At 40.4% G+C, this 13,038-nt stretch overlaps 1 protein-coding gene across 7 annotated transcripts in view; it reads left to right on the forward strand.

Moving 5' to 3' along the window:
• Nucleotides 1-13,038, forward strand: part of AHCYL2 (adenosylhomocysteinase like 2) — a 1,498,752-nt gene that overhangs the window by 546,220 nt on the left and 939,494 nt on the right. For all 7 annotated transcript variants that reach the window (XM_044088837.1, XM_044088831.1, XM_044088833.1 and 4 more), the window contains exons 3-4: nucleotides 3,632-3,775; nucleotides 5,097-5,197. In XM_044088837.1, coding sequence (XP_043944772.1) covers nucleotides 3,632-3,775; nucleotides 5,097-5,197 — 245 coding nt within the window. The remainder of the gene's footprint in view (nucleotides 1-3,631; nucleotides 3,776-5,096; nucleotides 5,198-13,038) is intronic.

The raw sequence follows: 13,038 nt of genomic DNA on the forward strand, positions 1-13,038 counted from the left end.
TGGCAACCTGCCAGCAGATTACCCAAATGTAATGACTGCAACAGTGAATACACTTGAACATCTACATTTATGGTAAGTGTACACAACTGTACTTTCAGAATAATCATTCCTATAGTTACAACCTTTGTCCACCAACATTTCTGACAAAGTACGCAAGCTAATTTTTAAACTACCATCACATTACGTTCTCAAAAACATATCCACAGTTACCATCTGTTTCACATCTGTTTCACATCACACATCCAGCATTTGCTGTCTACCTGATTGGTGTATGAAAATATCTATGCAGTCACTTCCAAGCACAAATCCTAAACCTTCTGCACTTTAGAGGCATGCAGATGTCCTCTGATCTTTGTGTATTGTCTTTCCATTCTGTCTTCCCAGTCTTTTCTACCTTCTTTTGATTAATTCTTATACAATATTTTATATGCCCTACTAATATATCCCTTTTGTAATAGCAACTTATGTTCTACATTCAGTTTTGCAGCTTGTTTTTGTTTCATTAATGGTCAGTAATCCGTTCTTGTCTTCACAAGTAGTGTATATCATTTAATCTTCGCAATGGCACTATTCTTGAGAGGTTGAAAGGCAAATAGGCGCATTTCTCCTTGGGGGCAGTGTGTGTGTGTGTGTGTGTGTGTGTGTGTGTGTGTGTGTGTGTTGGGGGGGGGGGGTAGACCGTTTCCCAGCGCTAGTTTCTTTTATATTAAAATACCTTTCTGAAATCTTTGATTTATGGCTGAACAATTCTTCTGTCTAACCACAGCTTTTGTAGCCTTTTTTATATTTTCATGTTGAGTTCGACTTTTCTTGCTTTGCATACCTCAGAGTATATAAAGCTCGTCCGTAATGCACCTTTCTTCTAAGACCATTGTATGGGATTCGATGAATCCTTAGAATTTGTACTTTGCACTGGAGAAGCTTTTCCATCTTCTGAGCTACCTGTTTCATCTGAGTGAAATTCCTGTCATGAAATGTATGATTTCTAGTAGCAGTTGTATTTGCATCTGCTAAAAGGATTTTTGAGAAGTATGTTTTCTCTCTTGATCTCCTGTATCTTGTTTTTTTTACAAGGACAGGGCCATTCTGAAGACCCTACCCATTGTTTTGTGCCAAATGTGGCCATAGAGTCAGACCTTAACCAATCCATTCAACAGACTTTTTTCCATGGATATTCTAATTGAGGAGGGGGTTTCTATTTTATGGATATGAACTAGCAACTCATAGTTTAGTTGAGAGGAGAGTTGTTTGCAAAGGCAGACCGTTGTTTCTATCATTCTCACCCCAGGATGAAGCTCTTAGAGAAAGCATTTCAGAACAAACTTTCTAAGTAATTGTCTGATTACATCCAGTTTTATCACACTTCACCCAAAGCCTGTTCCTCTAGTTCAGTTGCTGTCTTTGCACCTTTCTTTAGACACACAGCTTTGGACAGTAATTTTTAAACAGCTGCTTGGTCGTCTTGAACATTTGTAAGACACTATAAGTTGAATGTAATGTCCAGGTCTTCCTTTGGAGGCACTGTTATGTGTATTATGTGGAGGATTTTCCAGTAAGGATGTATCCCTGGAGGAATTTTTTGAGGCTGTGTACTGTTATGGACCTCCTCTTTGTTTAGATACAAAAGATGTTTATATAAACAAAATGGCAGAGCTTGTAAGATGCAGGTCTGTCTTCCATAATATATCCCCCACCTTTGGTGCAGCTAGTTTTTCTTCCTTCTGGCCTTTTGCTGATTGATTGGTGGTTTTCAGCACATGCACAGATTATCGAGAGAGACATGGCTTCATGATGCTTTATGGGATGGAGAAGGGTTCTTAGCACCCTGGGAGAGTTTTACTTTCTGAGTGGCCCTAACACCTGTAGCGGAAGTCCTTTTAGGAAGGATAGACTTACTTCTTACAGACCTATCAGAGTAAGAAAATAATGTTGATTTTTTTGTTTCAACAGACCACATTTGGTAATTGTTGACATGGTAGATGTTAATCATGCATATGAGAAGTTTGTATAATATTGCATTATTTTAATTAATATTTGCTGCAGCACCAAAACTTGTATGCCAATTATGTTGCTATGCATGTGCTATGTGTTTTATAGCTTTTACGTAATTGTCATATGTTTTATATCTGCATTTGTTTTCTTTGGTCTCCTTTAAAATGGGCTATTGCTGTGCTCAGTAAAGTTTAGCATGTTTTCTAATGATCAGTTTGCCCATCTCCATAGCATTGTTTAAATTTCTTGCGATCCCACACAAGCCATGCTGCCATAAGATATACATGTAAAAGCAGAAAATTAATTTCTTGTAATTTTATTTATATGTACAGGTGTGTCAGTAAAAAAGTTCACTGTGTGGAAGATTTTATATCTAGTTAATCACTGTATACTAATCAGATCAGATAATGGTAGTAGAAGTAGCTAACTTAAACTCGTCCTAAGTCAAAAATAATAAATAAAAATCAAGTTTGAAATATATAGAATTACCAAGTTTTCAAAAGTAATCAAAGCAGGGTAGGCAGTCTGTTTCCAGTTGAAAATTATAGGATTTTCCACTAGAAACACTGCCTACCCTGCTTGGATTACTTTTGAATACTTGTATGTAATTTGAAATATTGTACAGAATTACTTTTTTATTATACTTTTTTGACTTCGTAAGAGTTTGTTTGCTACTTCTACTACCATTATCTGATCTGATTAATGTGCAGTGATTAACTAGATATATATGGATTGAAAATCTTCCACACAGAGAAGTTTCTTACACATTTTGTTTTTGGACCCACTATACTTGTTTAGTTGGTTGTTTGAGACTTTGGGGATACCCCGGAGATTACTTGTATTTTGAAGCAGTGCCTTCCACGCTGTGCTTCAGAGCAGGTTTTCCTGCATATATGGGAAGCTTGTTGAAGTTCATAGGTTCATAGATTAGTACTAAGCTAACTGCCCTTGCAAGCCATTTTAAGGCTAGCCAATTGTCCCTTGAGAGACTCAAACCCCGCACCTTGTGTTTATAAGGCAAACACCTTAACCATTAGGCCACCCTCCCAACCCTAATTGGGTTGTAAGAGACTGTTTAAATTCACATGTTTTTAATTGCGTCCTAAGAGGGTTAATGTGTCCAGAATATGACAGTTGGACTTACTGTAAGTTCTGAGATTTAACAGATGATTAGTTTATTTATTCTGGAGCAGCTAAAATGTCTTAGCAGTAGCCCTTCCTGTTTTGCTTGCAATGAGGAGGCTTTGTTTATGCTAGACTACTGTCAGTTTTCAACTAGGAGTACCAAAATTAATTTTCCACGAGTAAGATTATTTCAGCTAATTAGGAGTTTTTTGTGTATGACTAATACAGTAATTCTGCCTGTGCACCAGTTAGCAGATGCATCTGGGAATTCTTTGTTACACTTCAGTAAGAGTCCTGTTATGTATAGCTCTGTATCTTCTGAACAGAAAGTCGGGAGAGTGATACTTGCTTATGTATGCTGGGGTGTATTTGGTTTCTGTGCAGGTGATTGAAAAGACGTGTGTTTTCTGAAATTAAAATGAGGGACTAGCAGTGGGTTGCACTATTGACTTAAGATGTGGTTTTGTTTTCAGTATTTTTTCTTAATTTTTAATTTATTTCATTTGTTTTACAGCTGCATCTTATACTGATAGTTCTGATGATGAAACCTCCCCACGTGACAAGCTGCAGAAAAATTCTAAAGGCAACAGTGATTTCTGTGTAAAAAATATCAAACAGGCAGAGTTTGGACGCAGGGAAATAGAAATTGCAGAACAGGGTAAGAGTTGTCCGTGTTCATTAAAGAAAAAAGAAAAGTTGCATGCTGCAAAAGTCATATACATACACAAACAAGATAGTGAACTAGGACATCTTTGTTGAAACTGTATTGGAAACGTTTACAGCTGTATAGCTGTGACACAACTGTGTAACTCAATATAACAATCACCTTCACACTTCTGTACTGTAAGACTTTGCATAAAGAGAATGGCATATGGTGCAGGCAAGATGAGCACAACCAAATGATCTGTTGTCACAGGCGATTATTAGCATTCAAACATAGCCCAAGGTAAGGTGGAACTGCTGTCCATGGAGTACCCCAAATGAAGGTTAGGCAAACAGGAGTAAACAGAAAGCCATTGAGGAGACACCCCATAGGTGGGGTAACCCCGTAACATAAGAGGAAAAAATAGCTAGCCTATCAAAAAGGGCTACTAATGCTATCCTGCCACTGAAGATTGTCTGTGGTGCCACCAAGAAGCCCTTTGTGGGCTTTTCGAGGATCGATGATCCGGTAGCATTTATCCATTGCTGAGCAGATGAGTTACCTTTAAGGGTTAAAAAAAAAAAATCCACATAATTTCTGTCAGGAATTTAACATTTTCTATAAAACTAATTAATTTAAGGTATGAAAAAATGTTTTATTCGACTGTCAAGTCACAGTGACTTTTTGCATTGAGATGTGACTTTTTACTTTTGTGGGGAAAAAAGTTTTATTTTTTTACGTTTTTTTTTTTTTTTTTTTTTTTCCCTGCGTTAAACTTTTCTTAAATTACTTTTGGGGCCGGAGTAAGTGTTTTAATGAGAATTTGGTATAGGTTAGTTTAGGTTCCATTTTAATATGCACCCTTTTGTTCCTCCTGTTCATATTAGGAGACTTTTTGTATCTTCTTTGGTGAAGGTGAAGGATAATGCTGAGTGATTAAAATGTGCAAATTCCTCCAACCCAGTATTGTAACATATCAGGTTGGCTCCTGACATGGGAAGATAATTTGGGTTTGAAGCAAGGCCGTGAATTTTAAAATACATTGGTATGCTTAAGGATGATGTCACCCTTACATCGGCATGGTTACTGCACACTGCTGTTTTGCATCTAATCAGAGGTCTTATGCTCTTCATGGTGTGACTGGTATCCTCACCTCTTTTTTTTTCCCTTAATTAATATGTGGGTTCCCATCTAAGTATTTTTGAATCCAGGTTAGGTATGACTGCATGTTAAAGATGCTGAAGAGTTCTCTAAAAGATGTAACATGGTTAGATTATTTTGTTTCTGCATGCTGAATGCCATTTTATTCTGTAGCTTACAATTTTTGTCTTTTCAGAAATGCCAGCCCTGATGGCTCTGAGAAAGCGTGCTCAGGGAGAAAAACCACTAGCAGGGGCAAAGATTGTGGGCTGTACGCATATTACAGCACAAACTGCAGTAAGAAATTTTATTTTATATGCTTTATTTTATATTGCTGTCTAGTAGTTGTAATAGATTTGCAAGTGACGTTTCTTAATATTTTGCAGAAGTGTTTTCAGAACATGAAGAGGCAAGTGTTTTGAGGGGGGCTCATAGCTTTGCTTAAAATGTTTAATGGAAGTAGATGTGATCTGACTCTTGAGGGTCTTGTGTAGTGGGAATATTCATGATGTGAGATATTCTTCCATTTGTCTCCTCGTGACTGTTCAAACATTTTCAATACTGGTAATTTGCAGAGGCATGTCATTGGGCCTAGGCCAACAACCCTTTTATCGACTAGGCGTTAATGTACATCAGAGTTCCTTGGTGCTTTCCAGTCATTTGGAGCATTCCATTCTCATGCTAGCTCTCATAAGAAAGCACCATATTCAATCCTGAAAAAGCACAAAGCAGCTGATTACCAGGCTTCTGATTTAGGACTGCTAATGTCATTGTTTGTCATCTGGGGCTGGAGCATGATGAAAGAAATCTGAGGAGGAGTGGATACATCTTTATTTTTCTGTTTCCTGTCTTTTTAACAAGAGAAATGGGCCCAACTGTGTTACTAATGGCAACCATTGCCTCTCCAGGGAGGAACACAGCAGAGGAACCTTCCCTGCTCCCAATCGCAAGACCGACGAGTGGTTGTCCTTTCCCCTTGTGTAATTTCCTTACTGGTTAGATCCAATCACATTTAAAATAAATATAAAGTCTGAACTCCCAACAAACCCCAGAACCTTTAAGAATGTTTTCAAGGTGAATTACCTCCTGTTTGGTGTAGGCATATGTAAATTCAAAGCAACGTCCCAAACTCAGAGAACATAGTGGCCTGTGAGGCATTGTTTATGGAAGCCCTGTACAAGCTTCTAAATAACTGCAACAAAACAGCAGCAGCAAACAGAAATAAACTTGTGACAAACTTGAAAAACAATTCCCCTTGGTAGACCTCCAATATTAAAAGGTTGTACAACATAAGAAAGAAAATCCTGTCCAGAAATAGGAAGGCTGTCCCTAAAAGACAAAAAAAACCCCTCATCAGTCTCAGCAAGCAATTCTTGGGACTAATAAAGTCCAACAAAGCCAACTTTGAGGCAAAATAGCCTCCCAGGCTAAGGATAACCATAATACATTTTTCAGTTATGTACACAATCTTAAAGGGAACACCCAGCACTGTGATGAACTAATAGTAAATTGAACTTTCTATACCGAACTGGGAGTTGTAGCAAATTTGTTAGCCGGTAAATTTAGCTCCAGTTTTACCCCCTATCACCCCCAATCCCACTCCCAGGAAATACTCTTTACCATTTCCCCTAGCTGTCACTAAAGAACAGGTCCTCGCTGCATCCAGAGTTAAAAACACTGCATAATTGGGTCCTGATAATATCCCAGGACCCATTAGTTCAGTGTGTCCTGATAATATCATAGGATATCTCCTAAATAGATTGAAAATTACTTGTTTGACCAACTAGAATCTCTGTTCAACCACAGCTTACAGACAGGTTTCATCCCTAGGGAATGGAGTAAGGTGGACCATCAACAGACCCAGGGAACTACATACCAGTAAGTTTGACCAGTCTTGTATGCAAGGCCATGGAAAGAATATTTGTGGACCTGATAAACAAAGACACAGGAAATCTTCAAACACTTGACCCATCCCAGTTTGGTTTTGTCAAGGGCAGGCCATGCCTACTAAACATGGTAGACTTCTTCAAGAAGGTCACTAGAGGCATGAACAAGGGAGGAATGGTATGTACTGCCTACCTTGACCTGGCAAGGGCATTTGACACAATATCTCATTCTGGTATTATAGATTATTAGATCAGGTATCATTTAAATGTATACAAATACAGTATTTTCTTTGCATAGGTCTAGAAATGCAGACATTGAAGCAGGTTTCACAGTTTGCATACAGTTTCAGTAAATGCACTTTCAATCAGTGAAAATAACCTTCAGTCAATTAATACTGATAAGCACAGAATGTTTTGTACATTTGACTACAATCACATCTTGTTCGTATGCTGCAAAGCTTAGGAACCAAGGATAAAGAGGTGTGTAGTTAGAACTTTACAGGGTTTTGCTATTATTAGGAAATACTTCAGATTTAGTTAAGTTAGTTTGTTTGGACTGATATACAGAAAGTTCTGGCAGTGTAGTCCTCAGAAGACAGTGCAGACACTCTGGTATGAGTGCAGAAGTCAGGTCAAATATCCAGTATTCCAGAATATTAATTATATTGTTAAGGAGGAAAGGAATATAAAGAATATGAATGCAGAGGACTGTTTGTCATTGCTGTTACTGGAAACAGTATTCGAATATTGTTTACGTCTGCCTTCACTGTACAAAATAAAGCATTCTTAACCGAACTACAGTGTGTGCAGACTTTATTGTGAAAGGTACAAGCAGACTTGGCACATAAATGAGAGATTGGCACACGTTCATCACAAGTTCTAGTTAATTAACAGACATTCATTCTGGTCTCATTCCAGTTTCTTCCAATTGTTTCCAATATCCTACAGTCATAGCAGTTCTTTCATAGACAAACTCGCATATTTAGGCATAAATCCCTATGTCATCTGATGAATAGCCAAATGGCACACAGATAGGACTTGTGAAGTTAGGATGGGCCCCGGGAATCCGCCTCTGCCAAGAGGCCTGTTACTAGTGGTGATCCACAGGGCTCATTACTGAGGCCTTTCCTGTTTGGAATATACTTCTCTGAAGTCAAGGCAGATGTAGAGGGCCTTTGGCTGAACAAATCTGCTGATAATTGCACGCTGGGCGCAATCATTGAATCCCCCAAAGATGCAAATATCCTCCAGGAAAGTCTGACGCAGACAAATAGGTGATACCAGAACCATGGCCTGAAACCCCTTGTAAAAATGCATAATTATACCCGTTGGGAAGACGACTTCTCCTGCAAATTTGCAATATTGATAACACACCGTAAGAATAGACCCAGTGTTAAGGGACTTGGGAACTCAGATTGACAGTAACTCTAATTTTGATCACCATGTCTCCGTGGTAGTGAGAAAATCCTTCTACATTACACAACTTAAAAGTAAGGGCATAGCTTCCCGATCTAAGAAGATCATAGGCCAGCTATACTCAACCCTCATTAGACCAGTGATAGAGTACAGTGCACACTTCAACATGTAACTGACCAGGCGTTTGCAATGGCTGGAGCGGCCATAGAAGTGCGACATTAAAAGAGTACAGGGCATAAGTAATGTCTCCTGTTCAGACAGAATCAAAGCCCTCTCCCCTGTACTTGGTCATCTACAGATTAGTGAGGGGAGATTTATGCCTAACCTACAAGGCTTTCTCCAGTCCAGCCCTGATGGATCTGCTACACATTTGCAAAACAGCCAGCACTAGAATTACCTTATTTAAGGATCTAAACCTTGTCTGTGACATAAATATTAGCCAAACATCTAGTGGAGTTTGGCTTTATTGGCCAGAATTTGTCCGGAACAGACTTAAAAAGGAAAAAAGTCACAGGCATTCAGAACTGCCATATAGCTGAAACACCTGATGTCCTTAAGGGGTTACTATAGCAATAACCCACGCCTGGGTGTGGGTAATGCTGGATTTTACCCATGGTTGGTGTGGTTTGGTCACGAGGGCGAAGTCCGAGTGACCAAACAAAGCCAACTGTGGGTAAATCCAGCATTACCCACACCCAGAAGTGGGTTATTGCTATTATACAATGACATTATTTAATAAAAAAAATAATTACTTATCTTAAATAATGGCATTGTATAATGCCTCCTTGCTGCCCTTCCACAGCTGTCTGGTATTCTGCGGCAGTTCTGATGTACTGCGCATGCGCATGCCTACGCAGTACATCAGAGCTGTGGGCAAAAGCAAAGGAGAAAGCAAGATCTCCGTCGCTTTTTAAAAACTGTTTTGCTATGTTAAATGGGTTTAACATAGCGAGACAGCTTTAAACAAAGCAACGGAGAATATCTGTTGCTTTTTTAAAGCTGTCTCGCTATGTTAAACCCATTTAACATAGCGAGACAGTTTTGAAAAAAGCAATAGAGAAAGCAAGATCTCCATTGCTTTTTAAAAACTGTTTCGCTATGTTAAATGAGTTTACCATAGCGGGACAGCTTTAAGAAAAGCAAAGGAGAATCTCCGTTGCTTTTTTAAAGCTGTCTCGCTATGTTAAACTCGTTCAACATAGCAAGACAGTGTGAAGCAACGGAGATCTTGCGTTCTCCGTTGCTGTAAAAAAAAGAGTTATAGTAATGGAAAAAGTCCGGGCGACCGGACCTTTTTTCATTACTATAACTCTGATTTACAACGTGCATGCTGACCAATCAGCGTGCACGTTTTTGAATATTTAATGGGGGGTCGTTATATAATTGCATATATCCCATGTTACCTATAATACAAGAGGTTTTAAGGAATCATACAGTGAAAAATCTAGCTTGTCGGGGTTTTTCTTTTAGTTTTTACTGATTGGTGTTTCTGTGTGACCTTGTTAGTCATTGTTTTAGTTTACCCTTACAGAAAGAAACAGCTGCTTCCAAGATAAACAAGGTTCTAAAAAAAATCTAGTTTTCCAAGAGGTCCCACCAGACCAGAGAGGGTCTGGAATTTACCCAAGGTTCTTTTTTAGTACTGCTGGCCAGATATCATATGAGAGTTCTCCAGTGGACCATCTCAGTCCAGTGGTCTGTCAGGCAACAGCCCATCTTTCAAATGTCACACACAAATATCTGCAAGTCTGACATTTGACGGTGGCTGGATTCTTCAGTGGTCTCTCGGGGCCTCCCATTTGTTCTACCTTCACCGAGGCCACGTTGACCATAGATGCTTCCCACCTGGGGTGGGGGTCTTAACATCAACTTGTTAGAGATGAAAGCAGTACTAGCATTGTGGGCTTTCCAGAACACATATACCTTGGGTGTGATATTCATCCAGATGGATAACATGTTGGTGAGCTAGTACATCAACAAACAGGGAAGGACATGATCTTGCTGTGTATTTCAAGAGGCCTTGAGAATGTGATATAATGGTAAGTGTTTTCTCCCTTTTCTGATAACTCTGCATATTCTGGAGAAGTTCAGTGTTTTAGAAGACATGTTGAACAGGTCTATCATTCTCCCTCACGAGTGGTCTCTCAGTTCTCAAGTAGCAAATTGGATCTTCAACCGGTGGGGTCAACCTTATTGCAACCTCTTTGCATCCCCCTACAGCACCAAATGCAGCTGGTATTTTACTCTGATCCCCCAAGAGGGGGAATCATTGAGGAACACTCTGATCCACAGTTAGCCTCAGGATTCCTTGTGCTTGAGCTTGGGTTGTTTGTCTGTTCTTAGCTGATGTCTGCTAAGAAAGGTAAATGCAGATGCGGGCGTCAAATCCCACATAAAGACTCCCATGATCTTTGCGTATTCTGTTTAGGCCGGGAACACAACCATACCTCCTGCGCCATCTGCCAGTCTTTTGTTCCCAAAATGTTCAGAAGCCATCTGTCTGCTCTCAACTTGTATTTGGAGAATCAGAGGTTAAAAAAGTTAGCATTAAGAATTGATCCAGAGTCGGTCACCCTGATGGAACCACCAAGAAAAAAGGCTAAAGTTTCAAGGCCTACCACCTCTGCCCCTCCGTTGTCTGACGGCCCGCCAACCACCGATATAGAGGTTGAAGGGCATCCACTAGAACTGTCGTCTTCTGTATCTACCGTTGAGAAAGCCGCTTCCGAGGTACTGTCAAGCACGTCTGCGGAGGTTATTCTGACATCTGCTGTTGCCATGGTCGATGGGGAACCAGGCTCCACCGGACAACCTTCCATGATCCAGGATTCTGATTTTTCCTGTTTAGGCCAGATCCCTGTCACTAGGCCCACAGCTTCTTCTAAAACAATTACTTTAAAAAGGAGACAAAAGACCAAACATTTGTCTGCTCCTTCGGAGGGACAACCAGACTAACAGTCCTTGATGCAGGCCTTCATGGCCCTTAAGCCTACAGCCTCGTCAGCTCCCACTATACCTGTAATTAGCCCGAGACCTGCCTCAGCCACCTCTATCCTTCCTTCCATTTCTCAGGAAGAAGAAGCCTTATCTTACTCTGATGAATCAGTTACATACTCATCCCAAATAGCTTCCCCTTTGGAATACTATTTCCCTGATGAGGAATCCATTGAGGGAGACTCCTCTCCAGAGGACATTACATTTGGAGAGACTATAACAAAAATGAGGGAGTATTTTAAATGGGAAACTACCCAGATGACAGAAACTCAAAAAAAGGTATTTTGAGCTGCTTCAGTTTGAATCACCCTCCCCATCAGCCATCCCTCTGATGATTCCTGCATACCTAGATACATTTTCATCAGTCTCAAAAAATCCTGACTCTCAACCACCTGCTCCCAAGAGACCTGATTGTTTCTACAAGGTCCCTGACTACCACAAATTTCTAGTAAAGCCCCCCTTGGCAGACCCCGCAGTGATAGCTGTGGCTCCAGACAAACAGTCTAGACTTATTCCATCCTAATCACTCCTACCTTCAGACAAGGATAGCAAGGTAATAGACTGGGCAAGAAGATGTACACCTCTTCCACCCTAGCTTTTAGGGAAATTAATTACCAAACCCATGTGGTAAAATATGTCCTAGATTTGGTGTCTCAAGCTTCATTCCAACTGTCCTCCTTGCCTGACTCTCTTAACAATACAGAAGTAGCATCGAAACTTTCCCTGGCATCTCAGGTATCAAGGCCCTCAATAAAATGCAGTTATGATGCAGAAGAGTCCTCTGCTAGGTCTGCTGCATTGGCATCTGTGCTACACAGTTACTCATGGTTTAGGCTCCAGCCACTGCCTGAAGACTTTGTCTAAAATTCTGGATGCTCCACTAAATCATAATCTTCTGTTTGGGGAAACAGTCTGCAGAGCTGTTTAAGAACCTACAGAAGAAGAGTAAAGAACTCCAAGATATTAAACACTTACTGGTCTCCCCAGTACCAACATTTTACAGAAATTACCCTGCTAAGACCTCCTATGTCAGAAGAGCCCCCGCTAGTACCACTTCATCTTCCAGACATAGGAAAGGGACAAGGAGACAGTCCTCCTCTAGGACAGCCCCTTCACAGCCCAGCAGCTCTTTCAAGACAGAAACAGTAACAATGCATGACTGCCTCAATCACCTTCCCCTCTCATCCCACCTCTCTCACTGTCTGCCTCTCTGGAAAGAAATCACCTCAGACTGATGGGTTCTGGCAGTAGTGGTAAAAGGATATTTCCTATCTTGGCAGGAAAGACACTCCACAGGGCATTCCCTTTCCATCCAAGAACCAACTCCACCTAATTCCTCACATTATCCTGGACCTTCTTGCTCAGGGAACCATAGAACCTGTTCTACCAGGCCAAGAAAGAAAAGGTTTCTACTCCAGGCTATTCCTGGTACCAAAAAAGGGTAGCCCTTGGAGGCCAATCCTGGATTTATCCTTCCTAAACTTCTTTCTGAGAGTCCCTTCCTTCAGAATGCTATCCCTTCAAAACCTGCTTCCACTATTGACACCCAAGGTTTTCATTGCCACTTTGGACTTAAGCTTACCTCCACATTCCTATACATCTAAACCACAGGAAGTACCTACGTTTTGCTGAACCCTGTTCACACTTTCACTTTGCTGGCTTGCCCTTTGGTTTATCCACTGCACCAAGGGTCTTCACCAAGTGCCTAGCTCCAGCGATAGCCTACTGCAAGACCAAGGGCATCCAAATATATCCCTGCCTGGACAACATTCTCATTCTTGCAGAAGAAGAAGATATCCTCAAAAACCATGTACGTTTCTCCATGTCTCTGCTACAGGGGTT

This window comes from Protopterus annectens, chromosome 11.part0, assembly GCF_019279795.1.
Source record: "Protopterus annectens isolate FY-2018-M chromosome 11.part0, PAN1.0, whole genome shotgun sequence".
Taxonomy (NCBI): Eukaryota; Metazoa; Chordata; order Ceratodontiformes; family Protopteridae; genus Protopterus; species Protopterus annectens.